Raw genomic sequence first — 16,135 nt, 5'->3', positions numbered from 1 at the left:
CAACAATTAAATTGATTTCGGGTCTTGTTTTGATGTTTGCACAGTTTCCATGGCTTCCAGAGTCTTGCAGTTTCTGTGCCCTGGGCAGTCATGTAAAGGCTCTTTGTTGAGAACCCAGATTCCGATTTGCCATTAACCTGAATACACCCTGCTCACCTCAACCAAGTGTGAAACTAGAGGAGTCTCAGAAAGGAGCTATTCAGCTGGAATTGTATTTTTTATATGAAAGTCTCAGCTGCCAAGCCAAGTATAGTATTTGCTTACTTGGGCAGCTTATTGCCTGTGGGCCCAGTTAGTGTGAGAGGAATGGCAGGGATAAAGTTAAGCTCAGTATTTTTCAATTACAGAACATTAAAAAAAGAGAGAGAGAAAGAAAAAAAGCAAAGCCTTCATTGAAATTGCAATCTTTCAATCTTGTTTGCCATGTAGATGGTTATTTAAAGAGTACTTTTCTCCTCAATTACATCTTCGTACTAAGAATAGAGGTGGATCCCAGAGGCAGCAGTTCAGCTTCCCTGATGATCTGAACAGTTTTCAATGGCTAATGGCCTATAAACAAGTAATATTTTGTAGCTATTGAGGCCAAGAGACGTGAAAAGGAGTCTTTGACAGTTATGGGTTTTCTTGGATAAAACTTCTAAGCAAAACAGAGGGAGACTACAGAACTGGAAGACTATTACTCAGCGTGCATTTGGTTTTCCAAACTCAAGAACTCGTGGGCATTCATTTGTAAGCATTCAAGACAATCAAGGAACCTCGAAAGTTTACTAACTGTAAGGTGATCGGACAAAACGATGTGAATGCTCCTCCGCAGCCCCCTGTGTCAGCTTGGGGTGCTGGGGGGCCCTGCTGAAGGGGGCCGCATCGAGAGGTCCGTCCTTAACGTGTGGACAGCGCCACTCAGTTCCCAACCTGCAGGGCTGTTCAACAATTTCCAGATGAAGCTCGTCCTAGAGGAGAGTGAAAGGACTACCTGATTTTCCAGTCCTTCTCTTGTCCTCCCTCTCCTTTCTGAGACTCTGCTGTCTGCCTGACCTTGGAGTTCCTGAGTTCTTCCATTTTCCTTCCCCAAATCCCCTCTTTGCTTGGGCTACTGTAAGTTGAGTTTCTGTTACTTGCACCGGAGAGGACTTGAACCAACACAGCCCCCTGGCTCTGACCTGGCCCCTGCCTCTCCCTCCAGCCTTTTTCCCGACACCCCTGCCTCGGCCTCAAGTTTCAGGCTGTTTCTCTGTATTTCACACTGTTCCAAGCCTCCTCACCTCCCTAAGCATCTCAGACAGGGACCAGGTCTTATTAATCTTTGTATCCCAGTGGCTGTCACAATGCCTGACACATAATAGGTGCTTAAAACACATTTACTGAATGAAACTCAGGAAGGTAAACAGAAAGTGGGATTTTCATTTCTGTGGGAAAAATAAGAGTGTAAGGTGAGGAATAGTTTCCCTGTGAGTAGATACCCTAGAAAGGCAGTGATTGTAACAGACAGTAACGAACCTAAGAAGGGTTCAAAAGAGTGCTGAGCCTGCATGGAAGTAGATCCTCTCTCTTGCCACCATATCCCATTTCTTTCTGAAAAATCTCTGCCTCCCGTTCTACCAATGTTATTGTATTAGGGGTTAGAACTCTCAGGTGACTTAGATTCAGAGTTCTCATCCCCTGTATTCCATGTCCTTGATGATGTATGTGTGAATTGTGTCCCCTAAGGAAAAGGGACAAGGAGGTCACTGGAAAACAGGTGGGTCGGGACTGTGTATCCAGAGAGCCCAAGTCTACCTGGGCAAGTCAGGGAAGGCTCCAAAGAGGAGATGGCATTTGGACTGAGACTTGAAGGATGGCTAGGAGTTTATTAAAGGATGGGAAGCCCAGTGTGTTCAGGGAGCTACAGGGACTATGGACTGTAGATTATAATCACCTAGCTTAAGTGAAAGCAGGTGGCTATCCAGAGAAGCAGGAGGAGTGATGGGGGGAAGTACAGTTTGCACTGGATGTTTAACAGACTCCTCACTTTGTACATTTAAGAGATCCTGAGCACACACTTAGCATAATTATACATAAATTTTAAATTCTCAAGCTTACTAGAGAACCCCCTATGCAGCCATTTGGGTTTAATTCCCAGATCTGCCTCTCCCAGCCCTATGACCTTGGGCAAGTTACTTGACATCTTCATATTTCAGCTACATGATCTGTAAAGTGAGAAGAATAATAGTACTTCTTGCCATAAATCATAGGGATGGGTGAGTTAATACATGTGAAGTCCTTAGAACAGTGCCCAGCATGCAGCACACACTAATTATTAAACACTTCACGATTATTTCTCTCAGGAGGTTGTTTGCAATCACCAGTCATGCGCTTTGTGCATAATCCCATGATATTAATTTTATCATTTTAATTGTTCATTTCCATGGGGTTTCTCACTGGACTGTGAATTCTTCAAAGCCATTAGTTAAATAAATATCTCTTTCTAAAGTAATTGAATTCATTTCAAGCATATTTCCTACTTACTACATTTACATATTGGTAACAAGGGGGAGAACTTTTCTTAGGATTGTGACTGAAAAATAACATTATTTTCTGGAAATTCCTCTTTCAGGCTGGAAAATCCTTGACCACAGAAGCATCATCTTGTTTATAAAACCATGCCGGTCCCCCTGAGATTATGCTGGGAAACTTGCTTCATGGAGGTTTTGTCCTGATCAAAGGGATTAAAGAGCCCAGAGAAACAAAAAATATCTGAACCTTGTCAATTTGTTTGAAAATTTTTAGCAGAGCCTTGTTGCAAAACGTATGACCAAGAAACCTCAAAGACCCTTAACTCCCAACAGGTGGGCCAGTTGAGTAGAGGTTAGACATCGCTACATCCAGAGAGGCTGCCCAGACACTTCCACTTGTTTTGGTTGATTTGGAGGAGAAAGGGCACAGAAGTTCTCTGCTGAGACCTCGGAATGAATGATCGAGTTGATTTAGGAGACTGGCTCGTGTCTGCAGGACCCAGAGCGCTCCACAAAGGCTGGACCAGAGGCCCCAAGTGTGCAGAAGCAGGTGTGTTTGTGCGATGGGCATGGGAGAGGGGGTGGGGTTTTGAGCCTCCAGAAGGCAGTCAAGTGAATCAGGAATTTGGAAGATAAGAAATCTGAATTCTGGTTCTGTCCTTTTATATCTGCACAATGCTCTTAAAGCCTGGGTTTCTTTTTTTGTGTGTGTGTGTCATTGAAGGGTTTGATGTAGATTGTCTCCAAAGTTCTGTTTCTGGTGTTAAGATTTCAGTGCTGGCCCAGTGGTGTCGGGCACAGATTAGGTTGAGTAAAGAGGCTTTTAAATGCAAGTCTCACATGGCACCCATCACTACCAGGACGCTTGTCTCCACCGGATCTGTGCAAACCCAGACCTGACCCAGCCCCAACAACACCACAGCCTCCCCACTCCTCTTGGCTGCCAAGAGGCCCCCGGGCCTTCTTGCCTGCTCTTACCTGAAGTCTGGTTCTCTTCCTCCACCTCCTGAGACAAGGCTACTTGTGCTCTCTCACCCCACATGTCTCAGGCCTGGAGTCAGGACAGGTCTGCTCCCAGCCCCCTTGAATCTGGCCTCAGCCCTCCTGCCTTGTCACTGTGGTCCTCTCCCAACCTCCTGGGCTCCTCTGCCCTCCCTGGGCACATGTGAGCTTGGCTCACTGCTTCTCTCTCCATCCTGACCCGTCACCATCTCTTGAGACTTGAACATCCACATGGACAATTCTAACAACCCTGTGATCTCTGAGGGCCTCAACAACCTCACTTCTGGTGGTCCACACAGCATATACTCAAGTATGTGACAACATATCAACAATGGACCTGTCTGAAGAGGTTTATCTTCTACATCACCCTATAGGTAGGGTGATGGCACCCCACTCCAGTACTCTTGCCTGGAGAATCCCATGGACGGAGGAGCCTGGTGGGCTGCAGTCCATGGGGTCGCTAAGAGTCGGACACGACTGCACGACTTCACTTTCACTTTTCACTTTGATGCATTGGAGAAGGAAATGGCAACCCATTCCAGTGTTCTTGCCTGGAGAATCCCAGGGACGGGGGAGCCTGGTGGGCTGCCGTCTATGGGGTCGCACAGAGTTGGACACGACTGAGGTGACTTAGCAGCAGCAGCAGCAACATAGGTAGGGCGACCATATAACTTATTTTTCAAACTGGTACAGTAAATGAAAGAGAACACCAAAATAATTAAGTTATATCATTTTTGGAAATATTTACTTATTGATGACAAATTGGTTTTCATATTAAAGCCTCTGTAAAATAATTATATTCCAAATCTGTTTTCCAAAGTAAGACTTCTCTTAAAAAAGTTAACTTGTGTACATTGAAGCAACATTGAAAAAAACTTTATATCAATTACCTGCACATTCAAAATAATAGGCAGAATAATTGCCCCTAGTACTTATGTCCTGTAATTAGTTTCCTAGCTAAATCTGGCACTGGTATCTTAATGAAGAATTTCCTTTTTGAAGCTAGTTGTCATATTTGAAGTTTTTGAACAAATCTGTTTGCAATTGCTTTTGAAGTAAAATTTATGGTTAATAAATTTGAAATCATTGACACCTTTCTCAGTAGACCACAACATTTTTAATTGCCAATAACCCCTCAGGTATCGAGAGATTGGTAAATTCTGCACAAATTCTATTAAATGGATACTATTTCTGATTCAAAATTTCTTACATAAATATTTTGCCCCAAGTATTAATACAGGTACTATCTTTTGGCCTATATTCAGAGTACCATTCTCCAAAATACATTTTTACAGAATATAACTTGTCAAGTAGGGTATAGCTATTTAGAATGCTTCTGAATGCTCCCTATCACATATGTAATTTCATATCGTAATGAATAAGTCTTGGAAGTAAAAAGTGGGGTTCAGTCAAACCCAGGCCAGCTTATTTGAATGGAATTATTAATAGTAGTATCTAGTTAACATATGAAATATCCAAGATGAATGTTAAACTAAATGGGACCCAGAACAGCAGGCATATAAACAGGGACTCTCCCAGGTAACAGCTCTAACACTGACCCTCCGAGGCAGCTTGTAGTTCTTCATCCTGGCAGCACATCCTCAGTATCATCAGAGAGCTCGTCAGACCTGTCAGTGATCCGGCTTTCGTCCCAAAGACTCAGCTTTCATAGATTGGGATGGGACCTGGGAATGAGCGTTTTACTCTAAAATGATTCTAACAAGCAGCTTGGGCTGAGAGCGGCTGTACCAGCCTGATGCCCTGCTTCCAAAGCCAGGTCACTTGAAGGGTGGGAGGCTCAAGATGGAGGGGATTTATGTATACATATAGCAGATTCACTTCGTTGTACAGCAGAAACCAACACAGCATTGTAAAGCAAGTATACTCCAATAAAAAAAAGAATACGGGAAAAAAAAGAAGCCAAATGAGTGTGGTCCTCCAGGGCCATTCCCCAACTACTCCATACACTGCAGGAACACAGTGATTCCCACAATTGAGAAGACGAAGGTAAACCAGGGGCCGCCGTGCTGTGCCACACTGTCCCTGCACCCACATGGGCGCGCTGTCACCTCGAGCCAGGGGACGGCGCAGGGCAGGTGCTCTGGGGCATGATTGGGGGTGGCCCTGCCACAACCCTGTGACCACTGCCCAGAACACAGAGTGATTGCATGAAATCCTTTCAAACATTTAATTAACCAACTCCTATATTGTTGTGACAAAAATGAAACTTGTGGAGAGTTAACAGATTTGTGACTGGAGATAAAGATGTTAAAAATCTCACAAAAGCTCTAGGTAAGCCTGTTGTAAGTGCTTTGTTCTAGTCTCAATATTTATTTTAAAAACAATTCTCAAAATGTAAAATGCCCAGCATTCCCAAAGCAAGGTATCTTTTTGGCTCATCCTACAAATTAATGATCATCTTTCTAACTCCAAGTATGAAAAACCACCCTGGCAAAGAAAAATAACAAGACGTGGTTTGCAAGCCCTGCCTTCCTGGCTGTCCCACATGTGCCCCGAAAAGTGTTGGGGGTCATCCCAGAGCCAGTCGGGAGAGCAGCTTTTGCTGGTGCTTGGCCTGCTCTGAACTCAGTTCCGAGGCTGTGAGTTGAACTCTGTGCAGATGTTCTGAATGACCTTGGGGACCACTTTGTAGAGGTTGTCAAATTCGTCCACGAAGAAGGCGTGGTCCCTGGCAGGGTGAGTGGCGATGATGTCCAGCTCATCCTGGGCAGCCCACGCCACACCTATGGCGTAGGTGATCACGCCTGTGGGGACAAAAGGTGGATGAAGTGAATGTCCCCAAGGAAAAGTGTGGCCATCCACCCTTGCCTTCCTGCCACTCTGTTGGCCATTGTGCTTGAATGCAACCAAATCCAAAATCAGAAATGTGCCCAAAGCATGAACATGTGCTGCATGCCAGCAGCAGTGAAACTGATATAGTTGTTCTCTCACAGGGGTTTACCATCCTTTGGAGAAAACAACAACAACAAAACAGAAGAATGGAGTCAATCCATGATAAGAATTTCATGAGGAACAGCAAGGGAATGATATCTGGGACAAGCGAAACTTGGGTGCCCTGCAGATTATACCCCATGCCACACACCTGCTCTGTGTGTAGAGTCACGCAAAACTGAGTCTTAACCGCCCCAAAAACCGGTTCAAGATCTTTTAAATGTAAGTGAAATGACGGGTAGTCAAATCCACCTGCCTTCACTAATCAAGATTGTTTTAAGACTTGCATGTCCTGCAAGTGGCTCATAGCCACAACAATAAGATGTTTGCCTGAGTTGTTCTCCAGAAACTTGGAATCAGCTGAGCTGAGACTCAGCTGTGTCTAGTTCAGCTGAGCTGGTTAAGACTGGATAGGACCACTGACCCCCCAACCTGGCATGCGTGAATGCCCACTTAGTGGCCTTTAGAACACATGCAGAGGCCTGTAGCTTAGTTCTGCCTGCACAGAACAATTCCATATCTTTTCCTCCCCACCACTCAGATGCCCCACTCCTTTGCTATCCTGTAAAGCCCTGAGCCCCTTGCCTTTGGGGAGGTAAACTTGTGACTGGTTCTCCTGCCTGCCTTGTGGATAAGCCCTCTCTTTGCTGCAAACCTTAGCCAAAAAACAAAACAAAACCAGTGGAGCTGAATCACTTTTGGCTTGAGGGTGACTTTATAAGCCATAGGCTCCAACAGTGAGGATTTCCAGAGCAGGAAAACTTGCACAAGGACCTGGAGAGCTGGCGACCCAGCATCTGCTCCATCACCACAGGAAAGTTAAGTGTTTACAGATAAAGAAGGAGCTAACAGTGCTGACTGCTGCAGGGGGATCACTGGAGATGAAAGGGAAAAGGTATCCACTGAATTCAGAAGAAACATAAGATGCCGTAGCTTGTAGAGAGAAGTGTCCAGGGAGTCAAAGCCAAAGAAACCAAGTGAATTGCTGTGAGCTGAGATTGAAAGAGAAATGAAGATAAAGAGGAGGCAGGTGGTAACGAGCCAGAACATGGGGTCAAAGGGAATTATTTCCCTCTTTAAGAAGGGAGGGACTGGAGCGTGTCTAGATACAAAGGGGAATGAACACAGTAGGATTAAAGGGTTTGGGCTGTAACCATGGACTGAGATGCCTCAGGGAGAAGAGGAATTCAGAGAGCAGGCATCTGTCCTTAGTGGGGCGGCAGACTGCCCAGAGTGTGCTTCTTGACTGGGGCAGGTGCTGACCTATTCCCATGCCCACTCCAGGCTGACCAGGGTGAGATAAGCAAGATGGCCATGAGATGGCGGGCAGAGCCTGGGGAGGGGCTTCTGCCCAGGCTCCAATCCCCCGCCTCCCCGCCACCCGCAGGGCCATGGCTTTCTCTAGCATCTTCCGGGTTCCCTTTCCTGCTGATGGGAGCGCCGTCCACACCACAGGTGGTTCTGGGCTAAGCTCTTCTCCTATTGTGGCTCATTAGGCTGCCAGGTCCTTTTCTCACCTTTCCAGTGTCTTTTCTCTGAACATTATCCACATTGGGAAAAGTCAGGGTTGGGCTTTAAAAATGCTGCCAAGTGGTCACAGGAAGAGTTTAGCTGCAGAACAGGGCTTAGACCCACTAAGATCTCGTTTCTATTCACAGATGGAAGGGCTGCCCTCTCCCACCCCCGGCCCAAGTAAAGACAACAAGACCAATATTAGAGATTTAGCTTTTCACATCCTGCAGTCCAACCTTACGGTAGAGGTCTTTCTACTGGCAATTCTGATAGATGGTCCCCCAGCCTTGGCTTGGACACCCTCGGGGACACCCCAGTGCTCATGGCTTCCATGTCACTTGCATCTGTTGGCCCTTGTTGTTTAAAGATACCCAGAACATGATAGCCCTGACGGTGCCTGGGACATCATCCTAGGTCTTCACTTTCTCCCGACCAGTGGGTCAAGGATACCCTCTGGGTGAGGCTTAAGGAGAGGCATCGAGAAAAATGAGTAAGAGGAGCTGAACACAAGCTGGGGATGGACGCTCTTGGGCTTGTCACCAAGAGTTGCCCCACCTGGCTCTGCCCACTCACTTTGGAACTTTGGGCAGTTTGCTTCTGAACCATAAACCATCCTTACTGTGCTGACAGGAGCCCACAGGGCCTTGTGACTGCTGGCATGTGGACCACCTGCCATCCCACCGTTATGAGTGCTCCCTACGGGGCAAATCACTGGGAAGACTGTCTGAACCTGGTGTCTGGTTACTTTTCCAGAGGCCAGAAATATTGGTTCCTGAAGGCTTATTTTTATATCCCTCCTTGTTTCAGAAAGGATTAAAAGCAGCTTTAAAGAATATGGGAAATCCTGCAAACAAACTCAAATTAAATGGAGGCAGAGACTTAGTGCATACACACACACGAAAACTTCCCCCACAATAGGTAAGTCTTGTTCACCAGTACTTACCGCAGGTTTTTGGTTCACTGATGACTCCGTTTACTTTTATTGTCATTACTAGTATTACTGTCACTAGGGGTTTTCTCAGGTTGTTTGTATTGTCCTTGTATTTTACGGCACTTTTCTAAACAAGGATTATATATAGATTTTGTCCAAAAGGCATTACATATGACTGATTTTTTGAACACTTACAAAAAAACGTTTTGCTCATTTTTCATGGTTTTAAACTTCCTGTTGTCCTCTTTCAAATTTCATATGGAAATATCTCTTTAAATACTTTGAATGAAAATTTCTTTGAGGTCTCCCGCCCCAAAACCTCCAATATCTGGTTAGCAATTGCTTATATGATAGTATTATACTTCTGTTTTAAAACATCCATTTTCTTCAAGTTTCTACCACAATTTTGTGGTCTTCAAGGGAGATTAGAGTGAGGAGTCAAATTCCTCTTTAATGCATCACGTGTCAGTGAGTGCAGCCTCCGAGTGTGGGACATAAAGAAGAGGGGTAGCGTCCGCAGGCCTTGATGCTGTGGAAACTACCCCCGTGTCCTTGCCTGACCCTTCTTCACTACCCAGAGGGCCCTGTGGTGTTGAACTACACCCTAATGCCCTAGGGTTGTGAACATTTTATTAGGTTCTAGACAAAACCGGTGCCCAGAGAAACAACCCATCAAGGCCCAGAGGTCTGCTCAGCCCCAGACTGGTCAGCAAGACCAGCTCACTTACCCTTGTGATGGGCAAGCATGGCCGGTATCCGGATGTCGTCATAGGACCTCCCGTCGGTGATGAGTATCATTAGCTTCCTCTTGTTGGGCTTGGACTTCTTGAAGAGCTGCTCCAGGGCATAGTGGATGGCAGCTCCTGTGCTGGTCCCTCCACTCCAGTAGCCCACCCTCTTGATGGCATTGAGGACATCAGATTTGGTGCTGTACTCATCGAACCCAAACTCCAGCCGCTGCTCGTAGGTGTATTGCATGGCCCCAATCCGCGTGTCCGTGTCTGAAATCTCAAACTCCCTGCTGAGGTTGGCCACAAACTGGAGGACAGTGCGGAAGTTGCTGGTCCCCACACTGCTGGAGCCGTCGATGACGAAGCCGATGTCGGCCGAGTTTAAGCAGGTCTTGCTGCAGGCCAGTCGGTCGGTGTCACAGACCCGCTTCACCAGCGGCTGCACAGTCTTGTGGAGGCTGAACCAGTTCTGCACGGTGAGCGAGTAGAAGCCGTTGGTTCTGCACACAGCCTGGAAGACAGGGGCAGGCCACCCGCCAGGTCAGGGGTCTCAACCTCCAATGGATCACCATGACCGGCCACCTAAGGCCTCTGTCCATCTCGGTTCACCCAGTCAGGTGCTCTCAGGGCAGAGAACCCTCTGGTTATCTCTGACCCATTCCCCCACCCTCAGCCAGGTCTCTGCTTTCATGGAGAACCATCAGTCAAGCAAATCCACCGGGAGAGGGGAATTTCTGGTTTAAGCTTCATATTTATGCCCCTCCAGGCCCCTTGGTTTGTACTGGCAGCTAGCCATAAGGCTGGCATTGGTGGGCACCAACCCATGAGGATTAAAGAAAGCTTTTGTTCTGATTGGGAAAACAAAAGGCACACAGGAGAGGAAGCTTAAGAACTGGTTAGGGGGCAGACCTGCATCCAGCAAGAAGGGGGTTCCACATCTGTGTCCGGCACCCAACTAGACGTTCTTAACATCATTTCACTACCCACCCTCTGCCCACCTTAACCCTACAGGGTGGAATTCTAACCCACTTGTCATGAAGGAACAAACTGAGGGCCAGTTGTGAAGTGACATCCTTGAGGTCACAACTCAAATCTCTCTGCCCTCAGAACCCCAGCTCTGTCCCCTGGACAGCCCTGCCTCCAGGCAAATGAATGTTTACTTGTGCCCAAGCATGTTCCAGAAAAAACTCAAGGTGCCTGCAAATACACATTGAGCAACCTGGTTGGTGTGCTCCTGGAAGTGACCATTTCCCTTGCCATTGCCTCTCAAGAGGTCACAGAGAGAATCACAGACCTGCTGGCTGCTGATGAAGGTGTATAATTAAAACACTATTTGAAAACAAGAAATGACTTTAAAATGTCCTGGGAAATGTACTTTAATTGGTTTGTAAAAACCTAATGGGGTTCACAAAACTTTCCATGGCTTAGGTGCCATATGAGATGGGTGTCGAGGCTGAGTTGAGTTCTAGCCAATGGATGGGGGGCAAGGATCCCCACCAGGCAGTCTGAGTGAGTCATAACAGGAGAGAGCGTGGTGCTGGCATGGGCAGGACACTGGGTGGCTGGAGCTAGGGAGCTGGGTTAAGACCACCCTCCAGAAAACCTCAGGAGTAACTGAATGGAGAAGGATTTGGAGCAAGGACCCTGTGGGACTGGGAAAAAGCATGAGATGCATTGTGAAATCTAAACTGGGGAGATCCAGAAGGGAGAAAGAAGACATGTAAAGTATCAATACTCGCTTGAACCGGGGAGGTGGCACTGGGCATGGGAAAGACTGGGCAGATGTGAGCTACATGACATGGGAGCTGACAAGTTGTTCTGGCGTAACTCCGGGTGTCTGGGACAGCTGTGGGGCCAATGCACAGTCCGGAGGAAGAAGGAATTTGAGTGGGGAAGATGAGGCACTTGGCATGTTGCGTGTAGGATTTAAGGTTCTTCAGGTCATCAGGTGGAGACTAGTCTATCAGCTTGAAACAGATGGCTACTGAGCTCCAGAGAAAGCACGGCGGGAGACAATGTGTTACTGCTTGTGAGTGAAGGCTGAAGCTGTGGCCCTGGGAGAGGGTCTGGAGGGAGAAAAACTAGTGAGCACAGAGGAGAGAGCCAAGGAAGTCTATGCTTCAGGTACAAGACAGAAAAGAGGAGGGAGCAAGTGAAGTAAGAACCACACTGTGTCCTAGAGGTTAAGGGAGATAAGAATGATGACGAAGTGCAGGATCTGTGCAGGGAGCTGAGCCCCAGTAGATCTGGAGACAGGCTGCTAACACTGGGGGCATCCCCCCTCCTGTCCTCCTCCTCTCCTTTTTAAACCTGGGGTCCTGTCTCTGGAGAAAGGTTTATGTGGGGTCTACCGTATAAAGCATACACAAAGTGAGCTGCACTGGGGGAATAGGCCTAGATTCCCACCTGTCCTGCCTCCGTGTCCTGTTGGGCATCTCTGTGGAACTCAGGGGCAGCTGAGTTTGAAAGCCTGCGCTCCCTGATGTGGTTTAGTACCTTTCCTTGTCTTGTCTATCAGATTAGTTGACTTGTGGTACATGTGCGCCCATGTGTGTGCTCATGTGAAGACTTGCTGGGCTGCCCAGTTTGAGGTCCCTTGGGGCTATGAGAGGCACTCAGGGGAGCCTCTGATGTGAGGCTTTGGGGACCCTGCTCTTCCCAAGGTGCTGATGCCAGACCTCAGTTCACCAGGTACGTGGTGGGTTGTTGGGTGTTGCTTTGAGAGGGTAACTCCAGGTTCCAGACTCACTAGTCTCTCACTGGAGGCCCTTCTGCCTAGAAACGAGCTTAACATCCATTTGGAAAACACAGGAGACACAGCCTGGATGGCTGCTACAGCTGTGTGAAGTGTGGGGCATTCTTTTATTGGGTGGGTTTCCCACTTGCATACCTTACGTAGAAGGCATACCTTGTTGGCAAACGTACCTTGTTTGCAAAGTTGGGCTCCAGCATGTACTGCTTCTCATTTTCAGAGGCACCTTCAATGGTGATGAAGAAAATGTTGACGCCTGACTCTCTCGCCAACCTTGAGGCCTCCTCCACCTTGTCCGTGGGCCAGCCGTCCACCATCACCACAGCCACGTTGGGGGCACCACCTCTGTTTCCATTAAATTTGGAAAAGAAGTTCTTGGTCACAAAGGAGATGGCCCGGCCTGGAAGGAAAAGAAAACTCTTGCTTGGAGTGATTATGGAACAGATGAGAGCAGCATAAAGAGGTGCAGAAAAATATCCATTCCCTCCCTTGTTGGCTTGTTTTCTTTTTTTAATCATGTTAACTAGCTTTGGGTGTACAGTTCAGTGGTGTTAAGTACATTCACAATATTATGGAACCTATAGCACTAGCCATTTCCCTCCCCAGCTTCATTTTGAGCTTCAACTTCTAATTTCCTTTTGTTTTAAAAAGGTTTTATACCATTTGCAATAACATGGAGGGACTTAGAAATTATCATACTAAGTGAAGTAAGTCTGACAGAGAAAGACAGATATTCTTTGATAACACATATGTGGAATCTGAAAATTAGTATAAGTGACTGTATATACAAAATAGAAACAGACTCATAGAAAACAAACACGTGGTTACCAAGGAAGAAATGGGGGGGAATAAATTAGGAGTACTGGGTTAACAGATGCAAATTACTATACATAAAACAGATAACACCAAAGATTTACTGTAAAACACAGAGAACAATATTCAATATCTTGTAATAACCCCTAATGGAAAATAATCTGAAAAAAAAAAAAGAATCACTTTGCTGTACACCTGAACCTAACACAATACTGTACATAAACAATACTTCAATTTTAAAAATTAAAAAAGAATAAAAAGCTTTTGAGACCAGCACGCAGGTGAGAAAAGCTTTTCATGGGAACAATAGTGTCCGTTCTCTGCCTGGGTGCTGGAGCTGACCTCAGTAAGCCCCTGAGCCATTTCCAAAAGTGTGGGGTAGCCTTCTCCTTGGGCTTTGAGGGCTTGCGGTGAGCCCGACACTCCAGGTGTGGAAGGGTGTATTCTGGATTCAATGGAATCTTGTGTCATTTCCACTAGAGGCACAGGTCTGGCTGGCCTGGAAGGCACCACACCCACTAAGAACTGAGAGATGTGTTCTACCTGGCTGCGCTTTCTACTGGCCATGTGGGCCTGGATAGGTCACTCCAGACTGCTGGGCCTAGGTTTCCATGATGACAGCCTGCCTCAACTGAGAGCAGCAGTTGGGAGGGATGACGTAGCTTCCCAGCATACCTTTCTCAAGCATATACTTCACATTTGTCTAGGGCCTCAGGAGAGTTTTGGAATCAAGGAGGGTGAGAAACTATACCAATTTTCTGGGACTTTCCCAGGTTTAGCACTGAAAGTCCCATATGCCCTTGGGCAAACTGGGATGACTGATAGCCCCAAAGGGAGGGCTCGTAACCTGGCCTCTATGGACCCACAAATCCCTGGAATTTATACACAGTATTTTGTATCTAGAGCCAAAGCAAAAATAATACCCAATTGTGGATGTGACTGGTGATAGAAGCAGGGTCTGATGCTGTAAAGAGCCATATTGCATAGGAACCTGGAATGTTATATTCACGAATCAAGGCAAATTGGAAGTGGTCAAACAGGAGATGGTAAGAGTGAACATCGACATTCTAGCAATCAGTGAACTAAGATGGACTGGAATGGGGGAATTTAACTCAGATGACTATTATATCTACTACTGTGGGCAGGAATCCCTTAGAAGAAATGGAGTAGCCATCATAGTCAACAAGAGTCTAAAATGTAGTACTTGGTTGCAATCTCAAAAATGACAGAATGATCTCTGTTCGTTTCCGAGGCAAACCATTCAATATCACAGTAATCCAAGTCTATGCCCCGACCACTAATGCTGAAGAAGCTGAAGTCGAATGGTTCTATGAAGACCTACAAGACCTTTTAGAACTAACGCCCAAAAAAGATGTCCTTTTCATTATAGGGGACTTGAATGCAAAAGTAGGAAGTTATGAAACACCTGGAGTAACAGGCAAATTTGGCCTTGGAATACAGAATGAAGCAGGGCAAAGGCTAATAGAGTTTTGCCAAGAGAATGCACTGGTCATAGCAAACACCCTCTTCCAACAACACAAGAGAAGACTCTACACATGGACATCAGCAGATGGCCAACACTGAAATCAGATTGAATATATTCTTTGCAGCCAAAGATGGAGAAGCTCATTACAGGCAGCAAAAACAAGACCTGGAGCTGACTGTGGCTCAGATCACGAACTCCTTATTGCCAAATTCAGACTTAATTGAAGAAAGTAGGGAAAACCACTAGAGTATTCAGGTATGACCTAAATCAAATCCCATATGCTTATACAGTGGAAGTGAGAAATAGATTTAAGGAACTTGATCTGATAGACAGAGTGCCTGATGAACTATGGACGGAGGTTTGTGACATTGTTCAGGAGATAGGGAGCAAGATCATCCCCAAGAAAAAGAAATGCAAAAAAGCAAAATGGCTGTCTTAAGAAGCCTTACAAATAGCTGTGAAAAGAAGAGAAGCGAAAAGCAAAGGAGAAAAGGAAAGATATATCCATTTGAATGCAGAGTTCCAAAGAATAGCAAGGAGAGATAAGAAAGCCTTCCTCAGTGATCAATGCAAAGAAATAGAGGAAAACAATAGAATGGGAAAGACTAGAGATCTCTTCAAGAAAATTAAAGATACAAGGGAACATTTCATGCAAAGATGGGCTCAATAAAAGACAGAAATGGTATGGACCTAACAGAAGAAGAAGATATTAAGAAGAAGTGGCAAGAATACACAGAAGAACTGTACAAAAAAGATCTTCATGATCCAGATAATCACGATGGTTTGATCACTTACCTAGAGCCACACATCCTAGAATGTGAAGTCAAGTGGGCCTTAGGAGGCAACACTACGAACAAAACTAGTGGAGGTGATGAAATTCCAGTTGAGCTCTTTCAAATCCTAAAGGATGATGCTGTGAAAGTGCTGCATTCAATATGCCAGCAAATTTGGAAAACTCAGCAGTGGCCACAGGACTGGAAAAGGTCAGTTTTCATTCCAATCCCAAAGAAGGGCAATGCCAAAGAATGCTCAAACTACTGCACAATTGCACTCATCTCACACGCTATTAAAGTAATGCTCAAAATTCTCCTAGCCAGTCTTCAGCAATATGTGAACCAAGAACTTCCAGATGTTCAAGCTGGTTTTAGAAAAGGCAGAGGAACCAGAGATCCAATTGCCAACATCTGCTGGATCATGGAAAAAGCAATAGAGTTCCAGAAAAACATCTATTTCTGCTTTATTGACTATGCCAAAGCCTTTGACTGTGTGGATCACAATAACATGTGGAAAATTCTGAAAGAGATGGGAATACCAGACCACCTGACCTGCCTTTTGAGAAACCTGTATGCAGATCAGGAAGCAACAGTTAGAACTGGACATGGAACAACAGACTGGTTCCAAATAGGAAAAGGAGTACGTCAAGGCTGTATATTGTCACCCTGTTTATTTAACTTATATGCAGAG

General features: G+C 45.9%; 1 protein-coding gene across 2 annotated transcripts in view; it reads right to left on the bottom strand.

The window, feature by feature from the left end:
* Positions 1–5,744: 5,744 nt before the first annotated feature.
* Positions 5,745–16,135, bottom strand: part of VIT (vitrin) — a 123,558-nt gene continuing 113,167 nt past the window's right edge. For both annotated transcript variants that reach the window (XM_061432069.1, XM_061432071.1), the window contains 3 exons: positions 12,546–12,772; positions 9,618–10,131; positions 5,745–6,259 (listed from right to left, as the gene is read on the bottom strand). In XM_061432069.1, coding sequence (XP_061288053.1) covers positions 6,081–6,259; positions 9,618–10,131; positions 12,546–12,772 — 920 coding nt within the window. In that variant the 3' untranslated portion in view covers positions 5,745–6,080. The remainder of the gene's footprint in view (positions 6,260–9,617; positions 10,132–12,545; positions 12,773–16,135) is intronic.

Source organism: Bos javanicus, chromosome 11 (genome assembly GCF_032452875.1).
Source record: "Bos javanicus breed banteng chromosome 11, ARS-OSU_banteng_1.0, whole genome shotgun sequence".
NCBI lineage: Eukaryota > Metazoa > Chordata > Mammalia > Artiodactyla > Bovidae > Bos > Bos javanicus.
The sequence above is the reverse complement of the archived record's forward strand: the minus strand, read 5'-3'. Positions and strand labels throughout refer to the sequence as shown.